This window comes from Strix uralensis, chromosome Z (assembly GCF_047716275.1).
Source record: "Strix uralensis isolate ZFMK-TIS-50842 chromosome Z, bStrUra1, whole genome shotgun sequence".
In the NCBI taxonomy this organism is placed as follows: domain Eukaryota; kingdom Metazoa; phylum Chordata; class Aves; order Strigiformes; family Strigidae; genus Strix; species Strix uralensis.
The window spans coordinates 99,915,255-99,938,335 of record NC_134012.1 but is presented as its reverse complement, the minus strand read 5'-3'; the positions used below and the strand labels follow the sequence as shown (position 1 = coordinate 99,938,335).

Genomic DNA, 23,081 nt, shown 5'->3' with positions numbered 1-23,081 from the left:
GTTCTCCCCTACACCACATCCCCCAACAGCTCATCCAAACGACCCTTAAACACACCCAGGGATGGGGACTCCACCCCCTCCCTGGGCAGCCTATTCCACTCTCTGACCACTCTTTCTGGGAAACATTTGTTCCTCATGTCCAGTCTGAACCTCCCCTGTTGCAGTTTAAAGCCGTTCCCTCTTGTTCTGTCACTAATCACCTGTGGGAAGAGACCAGCACCAACCTCTCTACAATGTCCTTTCAGGGAGCTGTAGAGAGTGATGAGGTCTCCCCTCAGCCTTCTCCTCCTCACACTAAACAGTCCCAGCTCCTTCAATGGCTCCTCACAGGATTTATTCTCCAGGTCCTTCACCAGCTTCGTTGCCCTCCTCTGCACTCGCTCCAGCACCTCAATATCTCTCTCTTTTCTTTGCAAGATGGGCAGTGTACATTGGTCAGGGCAAGGCTTGGCACTCCTTTCTCCAGTTGGCAAAAGGTCCCCATCTTGGTGACACTGAGGAGGTCTTGATGGTGGGAAGCAGAGGATGGGGTCAGGGTGGCTCTGGGCTCAGCGAGCACCGGGCTGAGGGTGGGAGCACTGCTGTAACCTCTTTGTGCCTCTGGTAACTTGATGTTATCCCCACAGGCAGAGGATGAGCGCAACTACCGCATCTTCTATCAGCTTTGTGCCTCGGCGAATCTTCCAGAGTTCAAAGACCTTGCACTAAGTAAGTACTTCTGTGCACTGACAGCTGCTTCCTAGGTGTGATGGCACCAGGAAAGCGTGATAGGGTTAGAAATGCAGGTCACTGATGAGGTCATCTGTGCCTGTTTAGTGGGAGGAGGTACAGGGAGATGAGCTTGAAGGACAGCTTCTCCCCAGCGGTGCACAGGTTTGCTCATGCCCATCTCCAGGGATGTGGCACCTTGGATGAGACACCAGCCCTCGTCGCCTTCGCTGTGCAAGTCCTGCTGGTGGGTCGGAGCTGTTGCTGGTGGTTAGCCATGGTGGAAGAAGCCTGTGTATGTTGTAGAAACTGCATGCAGAACCACAGTGAACCACGTGCCGTGGCAGCTGCCAGCTGATGCAGGGAGATCGTGTGTTAATATTGTACAAAACTTGCATAAAGAACTGTCTTTTCAATGAAGTGTGAGTATGGGTTGATCTGGCCAGAGTCTTGGCAGGAGCAGTTGTGTCCTTGGAATCCATTATATTTCTTCAGTGGTTAACTCCTTGGATATATCCCAAGTTGTTGGGTGGTTTTTTTTTCCCAGGTTTTGCAGCAAAATCTCTGTGAGACACCTGAATAAGAAGCTTTTCACTTGCAGCAGGGGGTGCAGAGGTGTGGTGTAATTAACTTTTGATCTCAAATATTTGCTGTTGCTTAAAAAGGCAAGTGAGGCTTAAAACTTGTTTTTAAGTATTTAAAATGGTGAGCAAGGCAGTTTGTGATCCCAGTGCAGAGCATCTTGCTGCTGCAGAGTCTCACAGAGGTTTCCATCGTGGCTACAGAGAAGTGGTAGATTGAGAGAGGGGCTTTTGGTTTCTGGGTAATTCTGGGCTTGTCTTAACGCCTTTTTGGGTCGCTGTAGGCGTGTTGGCTGCACTTACCAACTGCTGGTGCTGAAATGGAAGCGCTCCTGTTCTTGTCCTGTTGCCACCAGTAAGTCTTGGTGAATTACCCAACTGTAGTCCATACTCTGCCCAGTGACACCAAACCACACAACCACATCCATGAGTTTGCTTAAGGCATAAGATACACTCTTGAGGCTGTCTAGGTGTAACCTTAATGTCTGTCCCAGGACACCTGGGTGGGAGGTGAAGGTTTTGTGTGATTCACAGTGCACCAGCCGTAGGTCAGGGCTTGGGATGGACCTGGGGCTCCTTTTAGTCTATAAGGCTCCCAGAATGATGTTTTTCTGACAGTGGCTTCTCAGGTGCTGTCAACGAGCCCGTGTTTGGTCCTGTTGCATGCTCACACAACCCCATAGCACATCCGTTTGAGGAGTTTCTGCCATGGGGTTATGTGCTTCATTTTTGCAAAGATACCCTGAGTCATGATGTTGTCTGCTGGCATCTTAAAATTCAGACACAAATTATTTCAGCCCAGGCTGGGAGATAAGTTGATGCAGGAGAGCTCCAGCTGTGCAACCACCTTTCTCTTCTTGGGAACACGTGGATCAGAGGAAATACAAGTCTTGTTCAGCATGGCTGTCTAAAAGCATCGTCTGTATTTGTGGTGACTGGCAATAGTGAAGGCTGAGAGCTCTCTGCACTCCTCGTGCATCATCCAGGACACCTTTATGCTGTTGTAACCGTGGCTCTCGACTTTGGCGTCTCAAGGGAGAATGGCAACAGCTGGTGGCATAGGAGGTGGTGGGTACCAGGGCTGTTAGCCCACGAGGAAGCCTTCCTGGTCATTTTTAATCTAAATTTGATTACAGGTCAGTGGGTATCAGTCTCCAGCTGCACTTTTCCATGGTGCTTGTGCATTCAGTGTATCACCACATGAGCAGGTATCTGTGCAGCCTGCTGCTTGTGCGGTCAGGTAAAATACCACAACAGAAAAAGAAGTGATTCTCTCCAAAATTCCTGCACTGTCACCTTGCAATAGCTTAAAAATACCTCCCAAAAAGTTCTCCTAGCTGACAGATGCAGTGCTGCTCTGCCGCTCGGCAGGGAGGGCTCCTGGGGGATGGGGATGTGGGCGCCGTGAGCTGATTTCTTTGGGGTGAACCAACCTCTGTCCTGACTTGCTGAATGACTAGTGCTGGGCAGTTTCCTATGAGTGTAGATGTGCACAATTCACTTATTTTTATTTCTTTCGAGGGGTTTTTTTCATTACCAACTTTGCATTAGATTTACTACCCTGTATCTCAAGATGAGTAGTCAAAACTCAAATTTATTTCTTCATGTGAGCAGTACCTTAGCTGTCATCCTTGTCTTCCCAAGGCTTATACAAAACAAGGGGTATCTTGATGTGAAACTCCACCTTTTATTAGAGAGCAGCATGTATATTTTTCCATATCAAAAGTAGGAGCTGTTGTTTCTCCTCTGAGTCTTGCACGTGCAAAGAATTTGTACTGTCTTTTATATTGCAAAATGCTGGAAAACAAAGAGTCTCTCAACTTATGTGAGCCCAGCAAAGCAAAGCAGTAAGTGTTGGCTCTTCAGGTAGAGCAATCCTAAAAGTTTGATTTTTAAACTAGAAAGTAAATATGTGACTTGAAATGTGGGATGCAACACCCTTTTATAAGTGCGGTGTCTAACTGAATGATGCCTGGGCAGTGGTGCAAAGCAAGGATGTGCTTTATTTGTTTGCAATGAATCAAAAGCTTTCTGCGGTTGTAAAAATCATTGCATGCATGTTGAAAAATTATTGGAGTGGGTTGTAAGAGATGACTTGAGGCCGAAGCAGATCCCAGTGCGGATAGTCAAAATTGGAGACTGATGGGGATTGGGGGGGTTTCTCCTTTGAGGTGCGTTCCTGGCATGAGGGGGTAGGGGTATGGTGCTGTGCCCATAGTTGGGGGTTTTCCCAGTAAAGTGGGGCAGTCTGGCTGGAAACGGTGTAGCTGAGCGGTGCCGTAATCCTCTCTCTGCACGGTGCAGTGCCTGCCAAACTTCCCAGTCCCATCAACCACCGCCAGCCCTGGATCCATCTTGCAGGGCAACATGCAGCAACATCAAGATGTGCTCCACCACGGGCTGGGTGAGCTCCTGTTGTGCTGGGAGGACCAGGATGGACATCATCTCTCTGACCCCAATCAGCATTTTCTGCCCCTTTCCCTGATGCTCTGGCAATGAGCAGAGTTACTGAAACCTCCGGGTCCCAGGGCTTTGTATGCCAAAAAGAATTAAATGTTTTTCTTGCAGCGTGAAAGTACAGCTAATGTAGAAACCTGCAGGAGGGCTGGGAAGGGTTGGGGACCTTCTGTTGGCAACGTGAGTCAAAAAAAGTGCAGATTGCAGTGATTTTAATGGTTACCAGCAGGCTGATGCGGAACACGCAGTAGGCTGTTTTTCCTCATTATTTCCATGATAGCTGGGAAATATATTTGTGAGTGTTAACGATCTTTCTGAGCTTTTCTTGGCAAGTCACCCCTACCCGGTTTGAAACAAGCTGAAGCTGAGAACTGATTCTGGGTGGGATGGGGAGGCTGTCCATCTCCTGGGCTCCCCCAGCCCTCCCTGGGGCCAAGCCTGCTCTGGCTCTGCCAGGACTCAGCCTAGTATATCTTAATGGTTTTGGCCTCAAATATGCCCTTGTTTTAAGGAGGAATGATTGCACGTGAAACTTTTTAAAGTGGATATAAATCTGGTGATCTCTTCTTGTTGTGTCTGCGTTTGAAATGCCTCTCAGTCTCCATAGGATTTTAGCTTTGCGTTGTCCTGAAATAACTTTGCTAAAGCACAGATGCTTAAATGGTGTAATGCTGGCACTGCGAGCGATTCTCCATTCACTTTGCTCCCCAGGTTTAAGGTGGGAAAGGTGTTAAAGTATCTGAATCGGTCATGGGTATGTAAAACAGGTAAAAAAGAAATTGAAAGTCGTAACCTCAGTATTTGAAATAGTCTGCGTCTGTGCAATGGAGCAGTTATTTGAATCCCAAATATACCACAGCTCTGCCTTGGTTGAACTTGCTTTGCATGGGGAAGGGGTTTCATCACTGCAAGAAGTAGTTACAGTCACTTATCAGGGTTATACTTCACCCATTTTGAAGTAAACCATTGTTTAAAGGAGATGGGTGCCCTTCGGGGATGGGCAGGATGGGGGACTGGGAGCATCCCAGTGCACGCTCCGGAAAGCCACTGCTTGCTGATGCATTTCTTCTGTTTCTTCTCTCCTAGCGTGTGCTGAAGACTTTTTCTACACTTCTCAGGGGGGTGACACATCTATCAGTGGTGTGGACGATGCTGATGACTTTGAGAAAACCAGGCATGCCTTCACCTTGCTTGGTAAGGGGTTGCTCTGCTTGGAGCTTTCCCAGCAGAAGTCTCTTGCAAATGTTTTCAGTATTTTATCTGAATTATATGGCTCTCCTGTAACACTAAGAGGTGTAAATCCATGTTGCTATCAACCTAGTTGGCTTTACCTTGTTCTTTAGTATGAGCTGCAGCAGTGTTTCTTCACAGCTCTCTGCGAAGGAGCAGTGAAGTGGAGGAGGATGCTGAATTTAAGAGAAACCTAAAAAAACTAATCTGAAGCTGTTCTGCAGCTTTGACTTGCTACTTTTTTACCCTATTTACAAGCAGGAAAAGAGCTATTACTCTGTGGTTCAATCTGTATTTGGGTTGAGGGTGATGTCACTTCATGGACCATCACAGTATTGTACGGAGTAGCTGATTCCTTGGAATAATGAGCTGTGCAGAGTCCATGTTTGCATGACCAGTGCAAAATCTACTGCCGCAACAACCACCTGTGCGTGCTGCAGTTGAGCAGTGACATAGCTGGCCTGCAGCGATTATTTAAAGGGAAAAACAAGTTTTGCAGGGGAAAAAGCTTTCCCAGTTCATTAATATTTATCTGAAACCAAGTTTTTAAATCGTGGTAAGTCTTGGTGCCTCTGCTGGGAGAGGAGCTCGTGATGTTCACAGCCAGCTGTGAAATCCCCCCAAGCAGCTGGATCGCTGTGCCGGCAGCGAGCGTGGGGACTCATTTCAAGTGTTATAACTGCAAGTGTTTCCCCCAGATTTGTCCTCTTTGTGTTTTAGATGGGCTCGATCTCTGTTTCTTTGGGGTGTCAGCGGGGTCTCATCTTTACCCTCCTCTTGTCTGGCTTCTGTGACTTCTAACTGTTAACTACTCAAAAAAATAGGACTCCAGTGGTTGCTTCAAACTTGCCCATGGGACTGTAATCCCTGGGGAACTCTCTCCCCATTCCCTTGCCATGTGTAGTCTCTCTTTGGTCTCCTTCTCTGCCTCCCCAAGCAGACCCCCTGTCTCCTTGCTGGTCCCTATGAAGCACTGTGTGAGCATCTTGCTCTGATGCCAATTTGATGATGTTTTCCTGCTCTTCACGTGCTTCCTCTGGCTCTGCCTTTCTTCATTTTCCTTCAGCGTTTCCCAGCTCTGTCTGCTTCTGTTCAGGGCCTGGTGAACAGTCTTGCCTTTTTATGTGTAACAAGGAGAGGTCAGATTTATCTGCAAAACTCCACCCTAGCTAGGCTTAACTCCAATTAAGAGTGCCAAGAAACAGCAGAGAATTGCTCCTTTTAGTAACCTTGAAACATTTCTCACAGTGCTGATAACAGAAAAGTCATGAGAGAGAGAAAGGGAAGTTCTTGATAATTCAAAACCCAGCAGGTGAGGTCTCAGACCTTGGGTGTATAATTAGGACACCAGCACTGAACACAAAACGGGCACAGAAACCCAGTTGGGATGTAAAAATGCAAGATATGGCAAGAAAACAGTGTGCAGGCTGCTGCTGAGCAAAGCTCCTGCTGGGAATGTCGGAAAAAGCCTGCCAGAAAAATATATAAAGCAATAACATCTTACACCCCCAATGAAGACCCACAGTGTGTGGCTCCTGTTGAGATGCTGGGGATGGTCAGACAGAGCGTCACATCACCTCCCTGGTGACTTGCTGTAACACCAGTCTGGAGGAGTTGTGCCCTGTGTGCACGGCTTTAATTTTCTCTTCCGTTTGTGGGACGTTGGCAATAAGTTGTAATTTCTGTGCTTCAGTTGTCAGCGAGATCTTGCCGTTGGGCTACGATTGCAGAAAAGCAACTCCTTGTTTTATAAAAGCCACAGAGCCCCTATAGCTCTGATCCTGTTTGATCATTATGGGGTAGCATCCTTGTTTTTGTGCGTGTTCACAAAAGTATTAAGCCCATCTGTGATAAAATTGCTTTGATGCAATCATTAGGGGTAAAGAAATCCCATGAGGAGCTCCTCTCTCAGTCTCCGCTGTCATTTTTGAGAGATGACTTTACTGAGAGTTTATGGTGAGTTTATTGGGAGAGGTCTGATAACTCTGAAAACCAACAGCCTGGGAAGGAAATCAAACACCGCAAGTGTTTTCAAATAAATTGAAAATTGACGTTGTTTTCTGTTGTGACAATCAGTTATCAATTGTTCCCACAGGAGTGAAGGAGTCTCATCAGATGACCATTTTTAGGATAATTGCTGCCATTCTGCACCTAGGGAACTTGGAATTCCAAGCGGAACAAGGCGGCGAGGCCTGTAGCATATTGGTAGGTCGCCAGCAAGAGTGGGGTGCGTGGGGGGCTTTGTATGCTCATAAATCGGGCCACATTGGATGTGTTGAGCTTCACAGCAGCATCCATTGGTAGAAAGCCCTTTTCCTCCTGGTTTTCTTTGCTTTTTTTTAAAACACATCATGAGTTTCGGTCCCAGAGAGTGGTGGTCAATGGAGTTAAATCCAGCTGGCGGCCGGTCACAAGTGGTGTTCCTCCGGGCTCAGTGTTGGGACCATTTTTCTTTAACATCTTTATTGATGATCTTGATAAGGACATAGAGTGTATCATCAGTAAATTTGCAGATGACACCAAGTTAAGCGGGAGTGACGATGTGCATGAGGATAGGGAGGCTCTACAGAGAGACTTGGATAGATTGGATCAGTGGCCAACGTCAACGGGATGAGCTTCAACAAGGCCAAGTGCCAGGTCCTGCACTTGGGCCACAACAACCCCCTGCATGGCTACAGGCTCGGGGAGGTGTGGCTGGAGCTGTCTGGAAGAGAAGGATCTGGGGGTTCTAATTGACAAGCAGCTGAACATGAGCCAGCAGTGTGCCCAGGTGGCCAAGGAAGCCAACGGCATCCTGGCTTGTATTAGAAGTAGTGTGACCAGCAGAAGCAGGGAGGTGATAGTCCCCCTGTGCTCTGCACTGGTGAGGCCACACCTGGAGTGTTGTGTCCAGTTTTGGGCACCTCAATACGAGAGAGATCTCGAGGGGCTGGAGCGAGTGCAGAGGAGGGCAACGAGGCTGGGGAAGGGCCTGGAGAATAAATCCTGTGAGGAGAGATTGAAGGAGCTGGGACTGTTCAGTGTGAGGAGGAGAAGGCTGAGGGGAGACCTCATCACTCTCTACAGCTCCCTGAAAGGACATTGTAGAGAGGTTGGTGCTGGTCTCTTCTCACAGGGAATTAGTGACAGAACAAGAGGGAACGGCTTTAAACGGCAACAGGGGAGGTTCAGACTGGACATGAGGAAAAAATGTTTCCCAGAAAGAGTGGTCAGAGAGTGGAATAGGCTGCCCAGGGAGGGGGTGGAGTCCCCATCCCTGGATGTGTTTAAGGGTCGTTTGGATGAGCTGTTGGGGGATGTGGTGTAGGGGAGAACTTTGTAGAGTAGGGCTGAGGGTTGGACTCGATGATCCCAAGGGTCTTTTCCAACCTGAAGGATTCTGTGATTCTGTGATTTCCTGGTTGCTTTGTTTTTCCTGGTAGATAGTGCATTATTTCTCCTCTCTAGCCAGCCCATCAGCAAGGTGATTCAAAGATTGCTTACTATCTTATGTCCCAACCCATCTTTAACTCTTCCTGCTTTCTTAAAAGACTTGGTGCACAGAGTATTGGGGGGACGGTGACTCCCACCAGCAGAAGGTGTGATGCTGTACAACTACTTCGCTACAGGCAAAGCCATGAGGCTCCTGCTTGTAACGTGGCCATCTAGTATTTAAAGGAGTACCGCACAGTTAATTAGCAAGAATAAATAAGACTAGAGATGCCTTAGTGGTGTTTCTTCTGTTTCCGTGTTTGTTCGAGCAGGGGAAGAAAAGTGATTATACGGAAAATACTTTCCTGTCAATTATCATTGCATCCCAGACTGTGTTGTTTGTTTGTAATTAAAGTGTTAAAATGGGTTCTGCATGCACTTTTAGTGGTACCCTTGAGATAATGTGTTAGACACTGGGGATAATTTGCTTGAGATTTGGCAACATGGGTATGTGAAAATGGTCTGCTCCAACAGTGTTGAGTTCTGTAATGGAGTTCATGTTGTTTAATTACCTTCAAATGTAATTGCATGGTATGAAATGAACCCTGTTAGGACTTTGAATCCATGGTCAGAAAGGTATCATAGGAATAAAGCATCCCAGAGGTCTTTCAAGATGCATTTTTCCATCCCCAAACCCATCCAGCTCCTGTACATGCACGTATCTAACTGGAAACAATTTACTTCCTTTAGTTACGTATTATTACACTGAGGAAAGGGAAATTGATTCCTCATTGTCCAAAAGGCAGTGCCTGCTATTTTAGCATAATAGCGACTCAGAACTGCCTCACCCTTGTTTGAGGCTGGGAAAAATATAATGCACTAGAGAAATTGAAGTTCACATTTCATTTTATTGATTATGCAAAAGACAAGCCCTTCTGGTAATGCACATTTTGCAGCTTTATTATTCAAAATGGGCTTAGTTTGTAAAAGGCATGGTGTAATGGCATACCTTAAGCTTTAATTTAGGCTTAATCAAGGTTCTGCTGAAGGAGCATGTAGTTGCAGCTCAAGGAGGAGTAAAGTGGAGAGTGCTCTCTCCTGTTGGCAGTCACTGTGGAAATCTGCTCTTCGTGAAAATTGAGACCTTAAGCAAAGCCATAGCGTGCACCACAGTTCTGAACTCTGTGTGAGCCATTTTGTCCGTGTCCATGAAGACTAGCGCAACTAGATGAGTGCTCATTGCTCTTCTGTTTCCTATCAACCACAGAGAAACACAGTATTTCCCTAGATCATTATGAAATGCTGCTAATTTCTTGCACTGGTCTGGGAGCTCAGTATTAAAACTCTAGTTTTGGAGTGTCACCAACCTGCTGACTTTGCTTCTCATTACCCCCCAGAGCGAGGACGAGCACTTGAACAACTTCTGTAGCCTGCTGGGCGTGGAGCACAGCCAGATGCAGCACTGGCTTTGCCATCGCAAGCTCGTCACCACAGCCGAGACCTACGTGAAGACCATGTCCCCGCAGCTAGTGGTGAACGCCAGGAACGCCCTGGCCAAGCACATCTACGCCCAGCTCTTCAAATGGATTGTGCAGCACATCAACAAGGCCCTGCACACCACCGTCAAGCAGCACTCCTTCATCGGCGTGCTCGATATCTACGGGTAGGCACTCTTTCTGCTTTTAAAGCTGTTTAATTAGTCCTTTCTGATTTGTCTCAGCCTTCTGGCGGTGCACACTTGACCTTGGCTTGTGGCAGGTGGTGGGAATAGTAGAAAGGGATGCAAAAAAGCGCAGTTGTGTGTGATTTGCAGGTTTGATTCTCCTTTAGATTGTGCAACCCTGACCCTGAAACGGTGCATGCAGATCTGTTTGAGTGGTGGCTTTTGGGATTTACCTCCCATGCTGTTCCATTCGGGATTTCTGCCCCCCATACGGTTTAAAGCATCAAATTTAAACCTGAGCTAGGGGTAAAGGTACTGATGAGGAGACCAAAGACTGTGCTTGGCTCTGCCTGGGGTTGCTGTGAGGTTTGAGGAAACTGCTTTGGTTCTTCAGCTGTGAGACTGCTGCTGCAGTGACAGCTTTTGGAGGACTTTGGGAACCTGCGGCAGTGGTAAGGTTCAAAAAAGCTCTGCCATAATGAAGGGCAAGGCTTGCAGCCTGCAACCTCAGGGGAAATCTGCTGCTCTAAATTTGGACTGGGTACTAGTTACTGTCCGGTGTGTCGTCCTGGCACTTGAGCACTGGTAGAAGAGGGATGTGAGAGTTGTCTGTGAAGAGTTCATTTTAGCTGAAGTGCTGCAAAGAAGCAGAAGATGGAGGAGGAAGGAGGGGATTCTGTCAGTTGTGGGGTGGAAGAGGAAAGAGGTCTTCTGGGTTTGGGTTTTCTCCTCCCCTCTTTCAACACCTTCCCTTTTCTGTCTCTCTGGGGAGCAAGGACAAGGGAGAGGTCACAGATTGCCCAGAGAGGTGGTTGATGCCCCATCCCTGGCAACATTCAAAGTCAGGTTGGACGGGGCTCTGAGCAACCTGATCTAGTGGAAGATGTCCCTGCTCATGGCAGGGGGTTGGACTAGATGGCCTTTAAAGGTCCCTTCCAACCAAAACCATGCTATGATTCTGTGGTTCTAACTGGACAGCAGTGACCTCCTGTGCTCCCTTAGTGTATTAAAATGCTTGGTTTCTCCTGTTTCAGAGGAGAAGGTGGGATGGATGAGTTGTAGCTGCTCCAGGAAGCAGTCCCTGTGCTTGCTCAATCCCAGCTTGTGTAATGGCAGACTCCTTGTAAGGTCTGTCAGATCTAGGTGAACCTGAACTTCAGAATGAAATCCTGCCAAAGAGGTTCTGGGTCAGCTGCAGAAAGCTTTTATGGCTTAAATACCTACACAATTACTGGAATTGGATCTTACATATAAAACCTCCCATGGGGTTTCTACAGCTGCTGGTATTTGGGATGTTGGTTTCAACATGGACAGCCATGGCAGCAGAAAGGATGTGAGAAGTCAGTGCTGGAGCATTGGCGTAGCCCACTGCCTGCTCATCTCCATCAGCGACTGCTGCAACATGGCAAAGTTTACAGGAACACTTGTATCAAGTATCATGAGAACATAGTCCTCTTTGGTTTGGGATTTCAGTGGGGGATGGCTTGAGATGGTGGGAGAGGTTTGCAAGTGTCTGTCCTAGGTAGACAGCACAGGGCCTGGAAGATCTTACATCATCAGCTGGCATTGGCACAGTCTGGTTTAAAGACTGTATGAGATGGAAAAGCTGTTTCCCATCAATGTCCCTGCAAATAGACATTTCTGCAGGCCGGGATATGATAAATGAAGTGTTGAGATGGAGCCATGTGGACAATAGTGGATCAGTGCAGAAAATTGGATGTCTGAGTTAGAAAATCAGATGCAGTCTTTCAGAAATCTGAATAAAAGGACGCTTGAGGATAACGCTCATGAAAGATTAAGCTGGGCTTGAAAACCTGTTAGTGTGGAAGAAAAACCTCCCTTAGTTGCAGGTCTCCTGTGCATCACATCCAGCGCGTGGGCTCACAGATGCTTTTACAGCACTGGTGTCATCGCAGGATACAGCAGGTTTTTTTCCCACGGGGACCTGCAGGTCCTATTGAAAGAGGCAGGTTTGCAGGGGAGGAATGTCCATGCACCGGACGGTAATGCTCGTGTGTGAGTACACTCTCCAAAAGAGACCATAAATCCCTTTCAGAAGGGGGTATCACTGTCTAAATGTTAAGTAATTAACAATGCAGGGACTTTGGGTGCTGACAACCTGACTCTCTGCCGTGCTTGGGAGTGGTTTTGTTCCCAAAACTCAGGTTATTTGGGAGTTTTAATGCATTCTGCCAAATATTGGAATTTTTTTTTTTTCCTAAATGTCTACTGTTTTTTCCTTTTTCTCTGGGAGAGGAATTAAGCTGGAAAGGCAGTGAGCCTTCAAGCAACCTTCATCGCATGTCCCTGACATCCAGAAAACACCTCTGTCCTGGCACTCCTAGGGGGAGGACTGTCCCCAGGGGTGGGATTTCTAGGGACAGGGTCCAAACCGAGGGTGCAGAAGCTGTGGGATTTGTCTCCTAATTCTCGGCTCTGCATCCTTAATTCTCTGTTAACACTGAAGTGAGAGGGTGCAGCATTAAAAGCTTTTATGTATATACTGAAAGTGTGTCATTTGCTATAGTAGCAATACTGCAGTACATCTGAAGAGTGGATTCATGTGGCATTCCTGGACTTGGTGGGGACGGCTTGTTTGTCCTCTGTTTGCCATGTGAAGGGAAGTGTGAACACCCAGGTGGCCAGCTGTATGCTGGACGTATTTATGAATGTCCTGGTTTAACCAGGATAGGGTTAAGTTTCCCCAGCAGTGGGGGGGAGCTCTAGCCGGGTTATTCAGATACCATTCGGACTCACATCCTGGCAGGTCACATTTTTCCTGGCGCGGAGCGCGGTGCACTCGTGGGTTTGTACATCGTGCTTCAAACTGCTGTATTTGGTAGCTATTTTGCTCTGTTCATTGCTATCACTATTACTGTTATTGTTATTGTTGTTGTTGGTTGTGTTGCTATTGCATTGTTGTATTAAACCTTTCCTTATTTCAGTCTTGGGGCTTTGTAGACGGTGCATTCCCCTTTGTGGGGGAGGGGCAGCGGCCGCGTGGTCTCAGACCCCGGCAGGGGCTAAACCACCACAATGAACTTTAAATATTTTAGGATAAACCCTGGTGCTGCAGTGGCTTTAGGAGATATCGGTCGCACAGCAGAATAGGGAACAGGAGAAAAGCCAAAATGCAGCATTTTCCCTCTGACATCTGCTCATGAGAGCTGTCCCCAAGCTGGGATGTGCCTTCCCAGGAGCCACGGTGATGGGTTGGAGTGGTGAATGTGGTTATGTTTTGCACCAAGATATAGTGCCCTAAAATGAACAGAAACCAATCGGCCATTGGTTTGCTTTTCCCATTAGGATGTCATCTTAGCGCAGTCACTTTGTGTGGGTAGGACCTCCTGGCAAGGGCATGCACGGAGCTGGGGACCAAACTGCTCTGTCAATTAGCAGATTGAACTGGCAGGGTCCCCTTAATTAGCAACTTCGTGAAATCTTGCTTGGAGTTAATGTTGTACAGCTGCTCTGCCCCTGGCCAGCACTCACTGAGAGGGTTCATAAATCACATCTGGTGTCTCTGAAGTGGAAAAAGAGTTTCCACTCTGATATCTTTTCCTCTTGTACCCCTGCTCTCATGGCGTTTTTCCACCTAACTTGCCGTGCCTCTCCATCTCTGTTTTAATTAAATCTTTTCTTGCCCTGTTGCTCTGATCATGAACTTGCAAGAGTTGGTATTTTCAGGGAGTCCTGGGAAAGTCACGTCCCTTTAGTTGCAAGAGCTGAAGGCACCAATCACTTGACACGACGGCTGTGCAACCAAGATATCAAGAACAGAGGGAGCTCTTCAAGGACATGTTCATCACTGAGGCCCTGGCCATGCGTTTAATATAAACACTTATTGGTCCCAAACACCAGATTTTGTTTAATTAAAGATTGTAAAGCTCGGTTCCTGGGATGGGAGATGGATTGAGTATCCTCTGCTCAGCACGGGCTGCACCAGCTCTGGGGCAGGTGGAGGGGGAGCAGTCCTGTGTTTCCTCGAGGGCTGTGGGGCTGATGAAAGCACAAAAGTGTCTCTTTTCTCCCAATCCCCCTTTTCCTTTAGCAGTTTCGTATTGCCTTTCCCTGAGAGCTCAGGCATTTTGTGTGATGAGGGCATTTACCACCTGGCAGTACCTGGGGAGAAGCTGCATTGTGTGGATAACAGCCAGGTAGTTCTCAGAAAGTACCAGAAATACTGATTTGGGGTGGGTGTGTGTGTGTTAATTTATTTAGTGCTTTAAGACAGTTCTGCCAGCTCCTACAGCATCTATTACCAGAGCAATTATTTTGCCACGTGTTTATCATTACAGCAGCTTATTTGTTAAGCACAGGGAGCCTTGCCACTTCTTTCCTTGGTTTAATCCTTACAGTCATGTGTCAGAGAGTTTTTTTCCTCCCCCTTCCAACTGTGCCTTAAAAATAGAAATATAAATAACATAATTCCCTGTGATAGCTAAAAAATGGTTTGTTTTTTTTTTTTTTAAGTGCAAGCCCAGCTGCCTATCCCTGTCTCTGGGTGTCATGTGCTTCCTCCCCTACTGCCCCAGGGGCTCCACTGCCTCTTAACCTGCTTGCCTGTAGTTTGTGTTATTAAAACTGCGTATTTTTTCTTTTCTAATTGTGACTAGGAAGCCAATTTTGAGCTCAGTTTGGAGTTGGCTGGTAGCTCGTGGAGGGGTAGGATAATGTTTCAGCGAGGGTAGCTATGGAAGCACTGGTGAAGAGGAGGATCACCAAGACCGACACCAAACTCCCTCTAAGGAATGTTGGAATTGGAGCTGAAAGCACCATTTCTCCTTCTGCCTTCCAGAAGTCGCTTACGTGTATCTAATTTTTGTGGTATCAGGGATGCAATACAGAGTCTATAATTATGAATTTAATACCTTCTTTTTCAGCTCTGTTGAATTGCATTAAAAATACCGTGTTGGGTCTTTTAAGACAGCAGCTACTGTTTCTCCATCACCTTTGCCGTAAATATATTTGGGCTTAATATTTCATAATATTTTTCCAAGAGAGGCTGTTACATGTCTCGTCTCCAACAGCACTACTGCCTGATGGGCAGGAAACTATGGTCATTCTGAATATCTCATTCATGCGTGGCAGAAGAGACCTCTTGAATCCCTTGAGTCGTGACAACGAAAGATAGACGTTTCGGGGAATGAGGAATAAAGTGTAGATCTGGGATAGGAGGAATGCAAAGAGACGGTTGAATAACTGGTGTTCCCCATCACGCAGATGACATCGTTGCAGAGAAAAGTAGGTTTTGAGATGAAGCAATGCTTAATGCTGATTTATTCATTGCTTTGCAGATTTGAAACTTTTGAAGTGAATAGCTTTGAACAGTTTTGTATCAACTATGCGAATGAGAAGCTTCAGCAGCAGTTCAACTTGGTAAGGTCAGCTTGGAAACGTTCCATAAAACTTAGCAGAAAATGTATCAAGGTGGGATTATTGTGTGTCTGGCTTCTGCTTAATGGCATTTACTTGCAGCCTGGCCAGATTGCATGGCCAGCATGAATGTAGTCCTTGGGATACCGTCTCTCCTGGGCAACGACTATGCATTGCAATTGCACTAAATAGTCATATCAAGTTGAAAATGTTGCTTGGTTCATTTATAAGCTTGGTACTGGAACCAGGTTTGCAAATGGTTTATGCAAAGGTCCATTGATGGTTTTGAATAAGTAGATAGTTTGCCAAATTTTTTTTTTTTTTTGCGTGGTTTCAGATGTAACTGAAACCTGGATGGTCTTATGCCGCGTCCTGATTTCCAGTGTGAGACAAAGCATGGGTAGAAACCTGCCCAGTAAGTGTGGCTTAAACCTCTGCAATGAAAATTCTGTATTAAATAGCAGGATTGGGCACACTCCTCATTTTTCACTTGGCCGTGCCTCACAAAAACCTGAGATTCTTCTATTTTATTAGATACAAGCGCTTACCTGCCCTGGAAATGAGACCAGTAAGAGGTTGTCTTCCGCTTTTGTTGTAAGCAGGGAAAAAAAATTACTATTAGTTTCAGGATACAAGGGAAAACTTGTTAAATTTGAGCAGCTAAGTACTGCGGAGTAGTTTGGCACTTTGAAACCGTATCATATGCATGGACGTGAACTTTTGCAGTATATCTAATGCATCAGATCACTGCTGCTAAACATGAAAAGTAAATTATGGGTTGAATTTGCACTATTGATATCTTAGTATGTCCAAATATCACTTCTGAAGCTTATAAATTCAAACTCTGAGATGACATGTTTGAAGAGATTTTAAAAAGCTATCTTTGAAGAAAAAAGTGCATTTGAAAAATCCTTTTTTAATATGCTTAGAGTATCGCAGAAATAGCCAGAGACAATTTATCTGCTTGGGCAGAGGTCTGAGATATATAAGCCACGCAAAGATTTTTTTTTTTTTAATTATGTTTAAAAAAAAATAAGAATCTGCAATAGAGGTGTTCCTGAGTCAGTTAGGACTGCTGCTGACCTCCCTCCTAGGACGATAGGTGCTCTTTGGGAAGCTCTGGTCACAGATGGGGTCACACACACTCAGCCCAGTGCTGCAGGCCCCTAGTTTAATCAGCAGAGCACTAAAGGAGAGAGGGATTTTTCTCAGCCCAAGAGATATACATGTCATTGCCATTTCAGTGTATGGCTTCCACTTAGATGTAGTGACAGTTTCAGTCATTTTCTAGGGAAAATCATTGAAAGCCTTTTCCTTTTTTATTCCTGCTCCATGGTTTCCTAGTGTAAAGCTTTTATTTTTCTCACCAGAAGCTAGATTGTGTAAATGGCAGAGCTTGTATGAAGCTGTACGTGAGGGCACCTAAAGCTTCTGCAGCTTCTGGATGTGCTGAGGGAACACTCTGCTCCAGCCGGGACAAGTGGGTGAAAGGGGAAGGGGCTGACGCTGTGATGGCTGAGGTCACGCTCCGTAACTCTGCTGTTTTTCCACTCTCAGCACGTGTTTAAGCTGGAACAAGAAGAGTACATGAAGGAGGGAATCCCTTGGACTCTCATAGACTTCTACGATAACCAGCCCTGCATAGACCTTATAGAAGCAAAACTTGGTGTCTTGGACCTACTGGATGAAGAGTGCAAGGTAAAGAGGACCATCCACCTTTTCACTGACATTTTTATTTTTATAGAAGATTAAAGAATGGGCTTTAAGCTGCGGTATCTTGCAAGAGGGTGAACATCTCCTTTCACGTGCATTGCTGGGGTGCTCATGGCTAGGGTAGGCTATTGGCATTTGCTTTGCTTTAGGACCATTCAGAGACTCCTCGGCAGATGTTTGCTACCAGCCTGGGTACCTGATCTCACCGTGTGTCGCCAGAGATCAGGTTTCTGGCCTGACTGTACTTAGGAATAGCCATTGCTTGCGACTTTTTGATTTCTTCAGTGTTATTCAGGATCTGGAGTTCCTCCCTGTGTGAGAGATGACTTGTAAAAACAGGTCCTGAAGGAAACAGGCCTGTGAGAAACAAAGACTGAGAAAAACAGCCTGAGAAAGAGATAAAGGATAGTGGGGGGATTGGAGGCCCTCCGAGCTAAGGAATGTCTCAAACACTCACAGGTAACGAAACTATAGTCATGGAGTGGGTAGTGTGGAGGTCGAAGCTGATAAGGCTGCCCGAATAACACAGGATGCAGCTGGAGGGGGGAGCCCTGCGGAGACAGGACGGCTCTGCTCTGGGGCACCTGGATGAGTTTCAGGGCCCATCTGTCCAGTGAATGACCTTTGCTTCATTATCCATGAAATGCATATTAAAGATGACACCCCTGAATATGCTAACGAAGATTGACAAGATCATGCTAATTACATCATCCCATGAAGCACCTTACCCCTCCCCATATGTGGGATACGTAGGCATGTGGGTTGACCCAGGGGATGGACCCACGGAAAGTGTGTATAAATGGAGGGGGGGCAAGGAGGGGGCCAGTTCGAGAGTGAAGGGAAGCGAAGGAGATGGATGCCTCCTGGAACCCTTGCTGATGGGATTGACGCAGGAACCCAGACCAGTGATCTCTATTCCTCTATTCTTTCTATCTCCCTCCTTTCCTTTTTCCCCTATTCCTTCACTACCATTAAGCAATGCAAGGCATGCTGTATTGCCTGCCACAAGCGTTACATACTTAGCCAGTTATTGTGTACCCAGTTGGTGCATTGTGGGAAGTTAATAAATGTCTGGACTTTGAGACTTGTCTCACCGTTGTCCACTCCGTTGAGGATTTACGAATCTGAGTCACTTGACTCCCTCATCTGAGTGGGACGTAACACGCCGTCTCAAACCTTATTTTGTCTTGAGGGAAACCTGAGCCCTCTTGAGATAACTATTTGGGGTAAAGTCAATTACATTTAGTGTACAGACTTCAGATGCTTGTAATGTCAGGAGAGTTTGCCCTTTTACCCTCTCTCTCTCATACCAGCCTAAATTAAATCCTGCTTAAAAGTTGAGAAGAAAGGCCAGAAATGCAAACTTTAATGAGAATCCATAAGAAAGGTTGGACTCCTTGTTCACTCCTTGTTCAGTCATGAATTATCAAATTCCTGTAGGAACAAGAAATGTAAGAAGGGAGATTTTCTTGAGAAGTTGGATGCCTGTTTTGAAGGTCTTTGGCATGAAGAGTAGGTGGAGAGTCCAGAGTCTTTAGGTGTGGTAATCTCAACAGGAGAGCTGATGTAGTGATGAAAAGGGCTCCTACACTGGGTCAAGCAGCTCCTATCCCTTCCAGTTCTCGTGTCTGCACAGCAATGATGAGGAGGAAATACTGGAAAGACTGTTATCAGATCAAGTTATCATTGTGTTACTGAAGATAAAGCAACCTGAGCGCTGCACATGAGTGGTTGTAAGTGATAGTCAGTGGGTTGGTTTTCAGACCCTTTGACACAAAAAAAACCCCCGAGTATGCAATAGCTAGAAGTTGAAGTTAAACAGATTCAACTGTGAAATAAGCCTTTTTAATGCTGAGAACAGCCTGGAGGAAGGGGATGGTGATGCCTTCCTGTTGGATGTGGCTGCCTTGTGGAGCCTCAGGCTGGTTTTGCTATGTTGTGATCAACAAGTTGTCCTGGGAAGAGTTTGCATTGCAGCTTGGATGTATGGTGTGCCAGGAAACGTCTTACTGATTGTAGAAGGACTTGGAGGGTTTCTGAACAAGGGCAGGGAAGGGTGAGGCAAGGGGTGGTGGGAGAGCTGAAGCAGGGAGTAGGCCCCTCACCAGGATAGCCAGTGTGATAAGAGAGACACAATGAATTCTTGTTGGCTCTGTGGGATCCATGGATCAGACCCAGCGGCTCCAGGGCAGGAGTGACAACATTGCATCAGAGGGAACGGTTTTGGATCTGTTATTTAGACTAGCATCCCCGTTGGGATTTCAGGAGATGTATGACCTGTCCTTGTCTGGGAGAGAGGTGACCTGTCAAGTGGCTGCTCTCCTCCAAGTGACAGGGCTGCCTTCCCAGGCACAACAGGGCTGTCCCAACCTGCACGTCCCACGAGCTCAGCCCTCATCTGAGGTACAAGCAATCTGGCTATCTCTTTGTGATGAGCCGGAGTTGGGGCTTTGCCCTTTTCAAATCCAGTCTTGGAAAGACTCCTTTAAAAATGAGAACAAATTAGACCTGATTTGATGCCCTTAAAAATAGCATCTTAGCCAGTGTTGGCTCAGAAGGAGGTCAGATTATTTGCTTGATATTCAGCACCATTTCATCTGGTCTCTGCACTAAGTCTGTTAAATTCTTCAGACTCGAACTGGCTCCTGGGTGTTGTGAGGACCATAAGGGAAGTTTCCCTCATGCCATATTGGCTCATAACGCCCTTTGCTCCTCTCTGAAACACCCATCCCCAGTTGCTGCTGGTGACATTTCATTAGATGGAGCAAATTCTATGCGACATCAGTAATATGGGCAATTTTGCTGTAGATCTGCCTGAGACTACTTTTTCCATCTGTGATTTTTTTGACCGGAAAACTAAAACACAAGATCTCTTCCCCCTCCACATCAAATGCCAGTTATCTGGCTATTTACCTGTCAGTGGGGAATGCTGTCATTAGTCACAGGCCCTTATTATGGGCCCTGTAATTGTCTCTTTTATAATAACCTGCAAGCGTTCTTCCAGCTTTATGAAAATTTCATCAAAGCCTGTCAAATGAAAGCACCAGTTTATGGATGAAAACCCTCACCCCTGCAGCAGTGTTTCATGTCTCAGGGAGAGCTGGCCATGGCGGGCATGGGACCACAATAGGGTAATTGCAAGTCATCTCGTTAGTACATACAATGGTGGATAAATATACTCTGGGACTTGAAAAGGCACCGAGGGGGTCCTGGTAACGTAATGAAACATTAACACAAATGCGGAGGCTTTGTTGCTAATGTTCTCGCTTCACAGTATGGATTTTTTTTTAAATCTTTAACGTAAGATTGGGGAGGGGGTGGTTGGGTACCTGCTGAAGCAGTTCAGTGAACAAAGGTCATAGACCTTCAGTGCATAATGAGAGTCTTGTCACCATTTAGAGGAGGAGGGGACAGGTTGAAACGGGAGCTGGCAATGAAAGAGAGGGCTCTTGAATTGAGATTGAAGTTTTAAGGACTAAACTTGTCTCACAAAAGCAAACGATAGAACCCTTAGCTTTGAAAAAAGAGGCCTTTAGGATGTATTCAGGTTTGGGGGTTTTTAGACAGAGATATGAGTTGGAAGGTGTTGTACAACTTACTGAGGTTGGAGGGGGCTTCTGGAGGTCATTTGGTCCAACGTCTAGTTATGTCCCTGTTCTGCCCAGGAAGCCTTATAATCTCCATGGGACTATGACCTTACATCCTCTAAGTGACCTTGGAGTCCTCAAAGAGCCTCTTCTGCATTTCCTGAACTGGAGGGTCACCTGCCTGGATCTGAAGCTTTTAGGATCTCTTGGTTTTGTTTTGGCATAAAAAGTGGGAGTTCGTGTCCCATGCACAGAAGTGTCATTGGCCAGAAACCAAGGCCACCATGACTGGCACAACATTGAAGTGCTGTAGCACAAACTGATGAGACTGAAGAGGAGGGAAAGGGGAGAAGGGCATCTGGGAGAACCTCCGTGCTACTAAGCTGTGAAATGTGGAGGGAGTCACCATAGGGCCAGAGATGGTGGTGGGAAATAACCTGGGATAAGAGCAAAATCCTTGAGGATAGCAAGGAGACCAATGTAGAGCCTATTAGAAGAGACAGGCATTAAGGAGGGAGGCTGTCTTATGAAAATCCAGTCGTGGGAAGTTGGGAGGGCATGTGGAAGACTTGCTTGGATGTCTGGGGTGGCTTTAGGGTATGGTTGGCCTTGTTGTAGAGGGAATGACTTTTGCAGAGGGGACAGCAGACTTTGAAGGCTTTGTGGCTGGAGGGAACATGTGGAGAGCGACTTCAGTGCTCTGGAGAGGAGGAGCCAGTTGGGGTTGATCTTTCAAGGGATTAAATTATCCTCAGAGGAAACTGAAAATTCTCTAAGAAATGCAGTCAGGTCTCTGTATCAAAGCTGGATGAGGTGTCCTGCTTTTCCGGCTGAAACTACTTGCTCCGGGGGAGTGCTGAGTGTCTTCCATATACTTCCTAAGTGTCATTTGGGAGTACGGTCAAAAATTGCTGTGGATGTATGGATTTCTCCATAAGGTGTTCAGCTGCCTGACTGCTCTCTTGATTTGCCTATGCTGTTGGGATGCGAGTAGGAATGGAAAAATTAGTGAAAAAATGTTTCTGTTAGCATGAACATGCATGTAAAAGGGTTTGATCAAGAGCAGGCTGGTTGGTGGGGTTGATGTGTCACTCACGACATCTTTGTCCAGGTATTTATTATGGATCTTAGTCAAATTCTACTGAGTAGCGACGTGACCCTGAGGCTGCCAAAGGCGGATGTGTCTAACCCACAAGCTCTCTCATGTTCTCAAACTCTGTCGTGGAGCCGTTTTGTGTTTTATGGCACGTTGCCATCGTGTTACGCTGTTAACATGCCAAATGCATTTTCTAATACTGTTCAAAAGACGCTTTTTAACCTTTCCTGTGTCCTTCTGTCAAGTGCCAGAAACACTGAAGTCTGCTTCTAGAAGACTGTTTTCCAATCCTGCTTGTCTCTGTGCATCGTTGTGAACTTGGGTGTCTGAGCAAATGTGTTTTCCTTGTCTGGACTTGTTAGTTTTTTGAACATCAGAAATCAGCACGTTGCCTTCCTGTGCCACCCAGTCCTGTCTGGGGGGGATTTCTGCTCCATGAGCAGGTACACAGAGGTTGTATCTCTGGGCTTTCCTTTTGGGTGGATCGCATAAACTGATGGCAGAGTAACCTCGCCTACGTCATGCTGTCAGCTTTTACGACTTCAAAGTCAGGCACATCACTTGCAGTGGAACGTGTCTGCGAAGCGCAGAGAAAGCCCAGGCTCTTCAGGCTTTAACATATATTGGAGGGAGTGATAAGGAGAAAGAAAATAAAATGTAAATAGCTCCTACTGTGTTTTCAGAGGGCTGACTTTTAGATCATTTGAATGGACCTTTGTGGCTTTTATCCAGTTAATTTTTCTTCTGTTGGAAGTGATGGTGGAGGGAATCTCACCCTTTAGTCCAAGCAGCTCCAAGTACCTCCCCAGCTGTCTTGTGGTTGTGGTGCGTTCTTGACCCTGGGATGTTTCTGATACAAAATTGGTGGACTCGAGCCTGGGGGCTCATCCTGGCTGCACTGGATAGGTTTGATTTTGGTTGCAGTAGCTCCTAGCAGCTCAGAGGACAGTGTATGGAGATGGGGAGGTGATGCTGCTGGGATAACGCTGCCTGACAGATTTTACGCAGAGTGATGGGCTGAGGGACGGTGAGGACAGACAAGCAGTGACCTTGTGAAATTACTGGTCTAAGGTTTTTCCTGTTTAGGGATTTCCATACAATACATGCAAGGCAGTCGGTTTTCCTCTTCCTCGTCTCCTAAAAAGTCTTGCACTGATGGGATAGTCTCTAAATAACTTTCTCAGTGGCTCTAGAAGCCTTCAACTGCCAAGGCAATACCAAAAGCTGTTGTTATAGTACAGATAATTGCCCTAGTAGTT

The 23,081-nt window shown here is 46.4% G+C and overlaps 1 protein-coding gene across 1 annotated transcript in view; it reads left to right on the top strand.

Annotated features, from left to right (window-relative positions):
- The window catches only part of MYO5B (myosin VB), a 166,715-nt gene that overhangs the window by 61,002 nt on the left and 82,632 nt on the right, over nucleotides 1–23,081 (top strand). Inside the window, exons 7-12 of the mRNA XM_074855854.1 lie at nucleotides 627–708; nucleotides 4,833–4,940; nucleotides 7,072–7,181; nucleotides 9,785–10,050; nucleotides 15,348–15,429; nucleotides 16,984–17,124. Coding sequence (XP_074711955.1) covers nucleotides 627–708; nucleotides 4,833–4,940; nucleotides 7,072–7,181; nucleotides 9,785–10,050; nucleotides 15,348–15,429; nucleotides 16,984–17,124 — 789 coding nt within the window. The remainder of the gene's footprint in view (nucleotides 1–626; nucleotides 709–4,832; nucleotides 4,941–7,071; nucleotides 7,182–9,784; nucleotides 10,051–15,347; nucleotides 15,430–16,983; nucleotides 17,125–23,081) is intronic.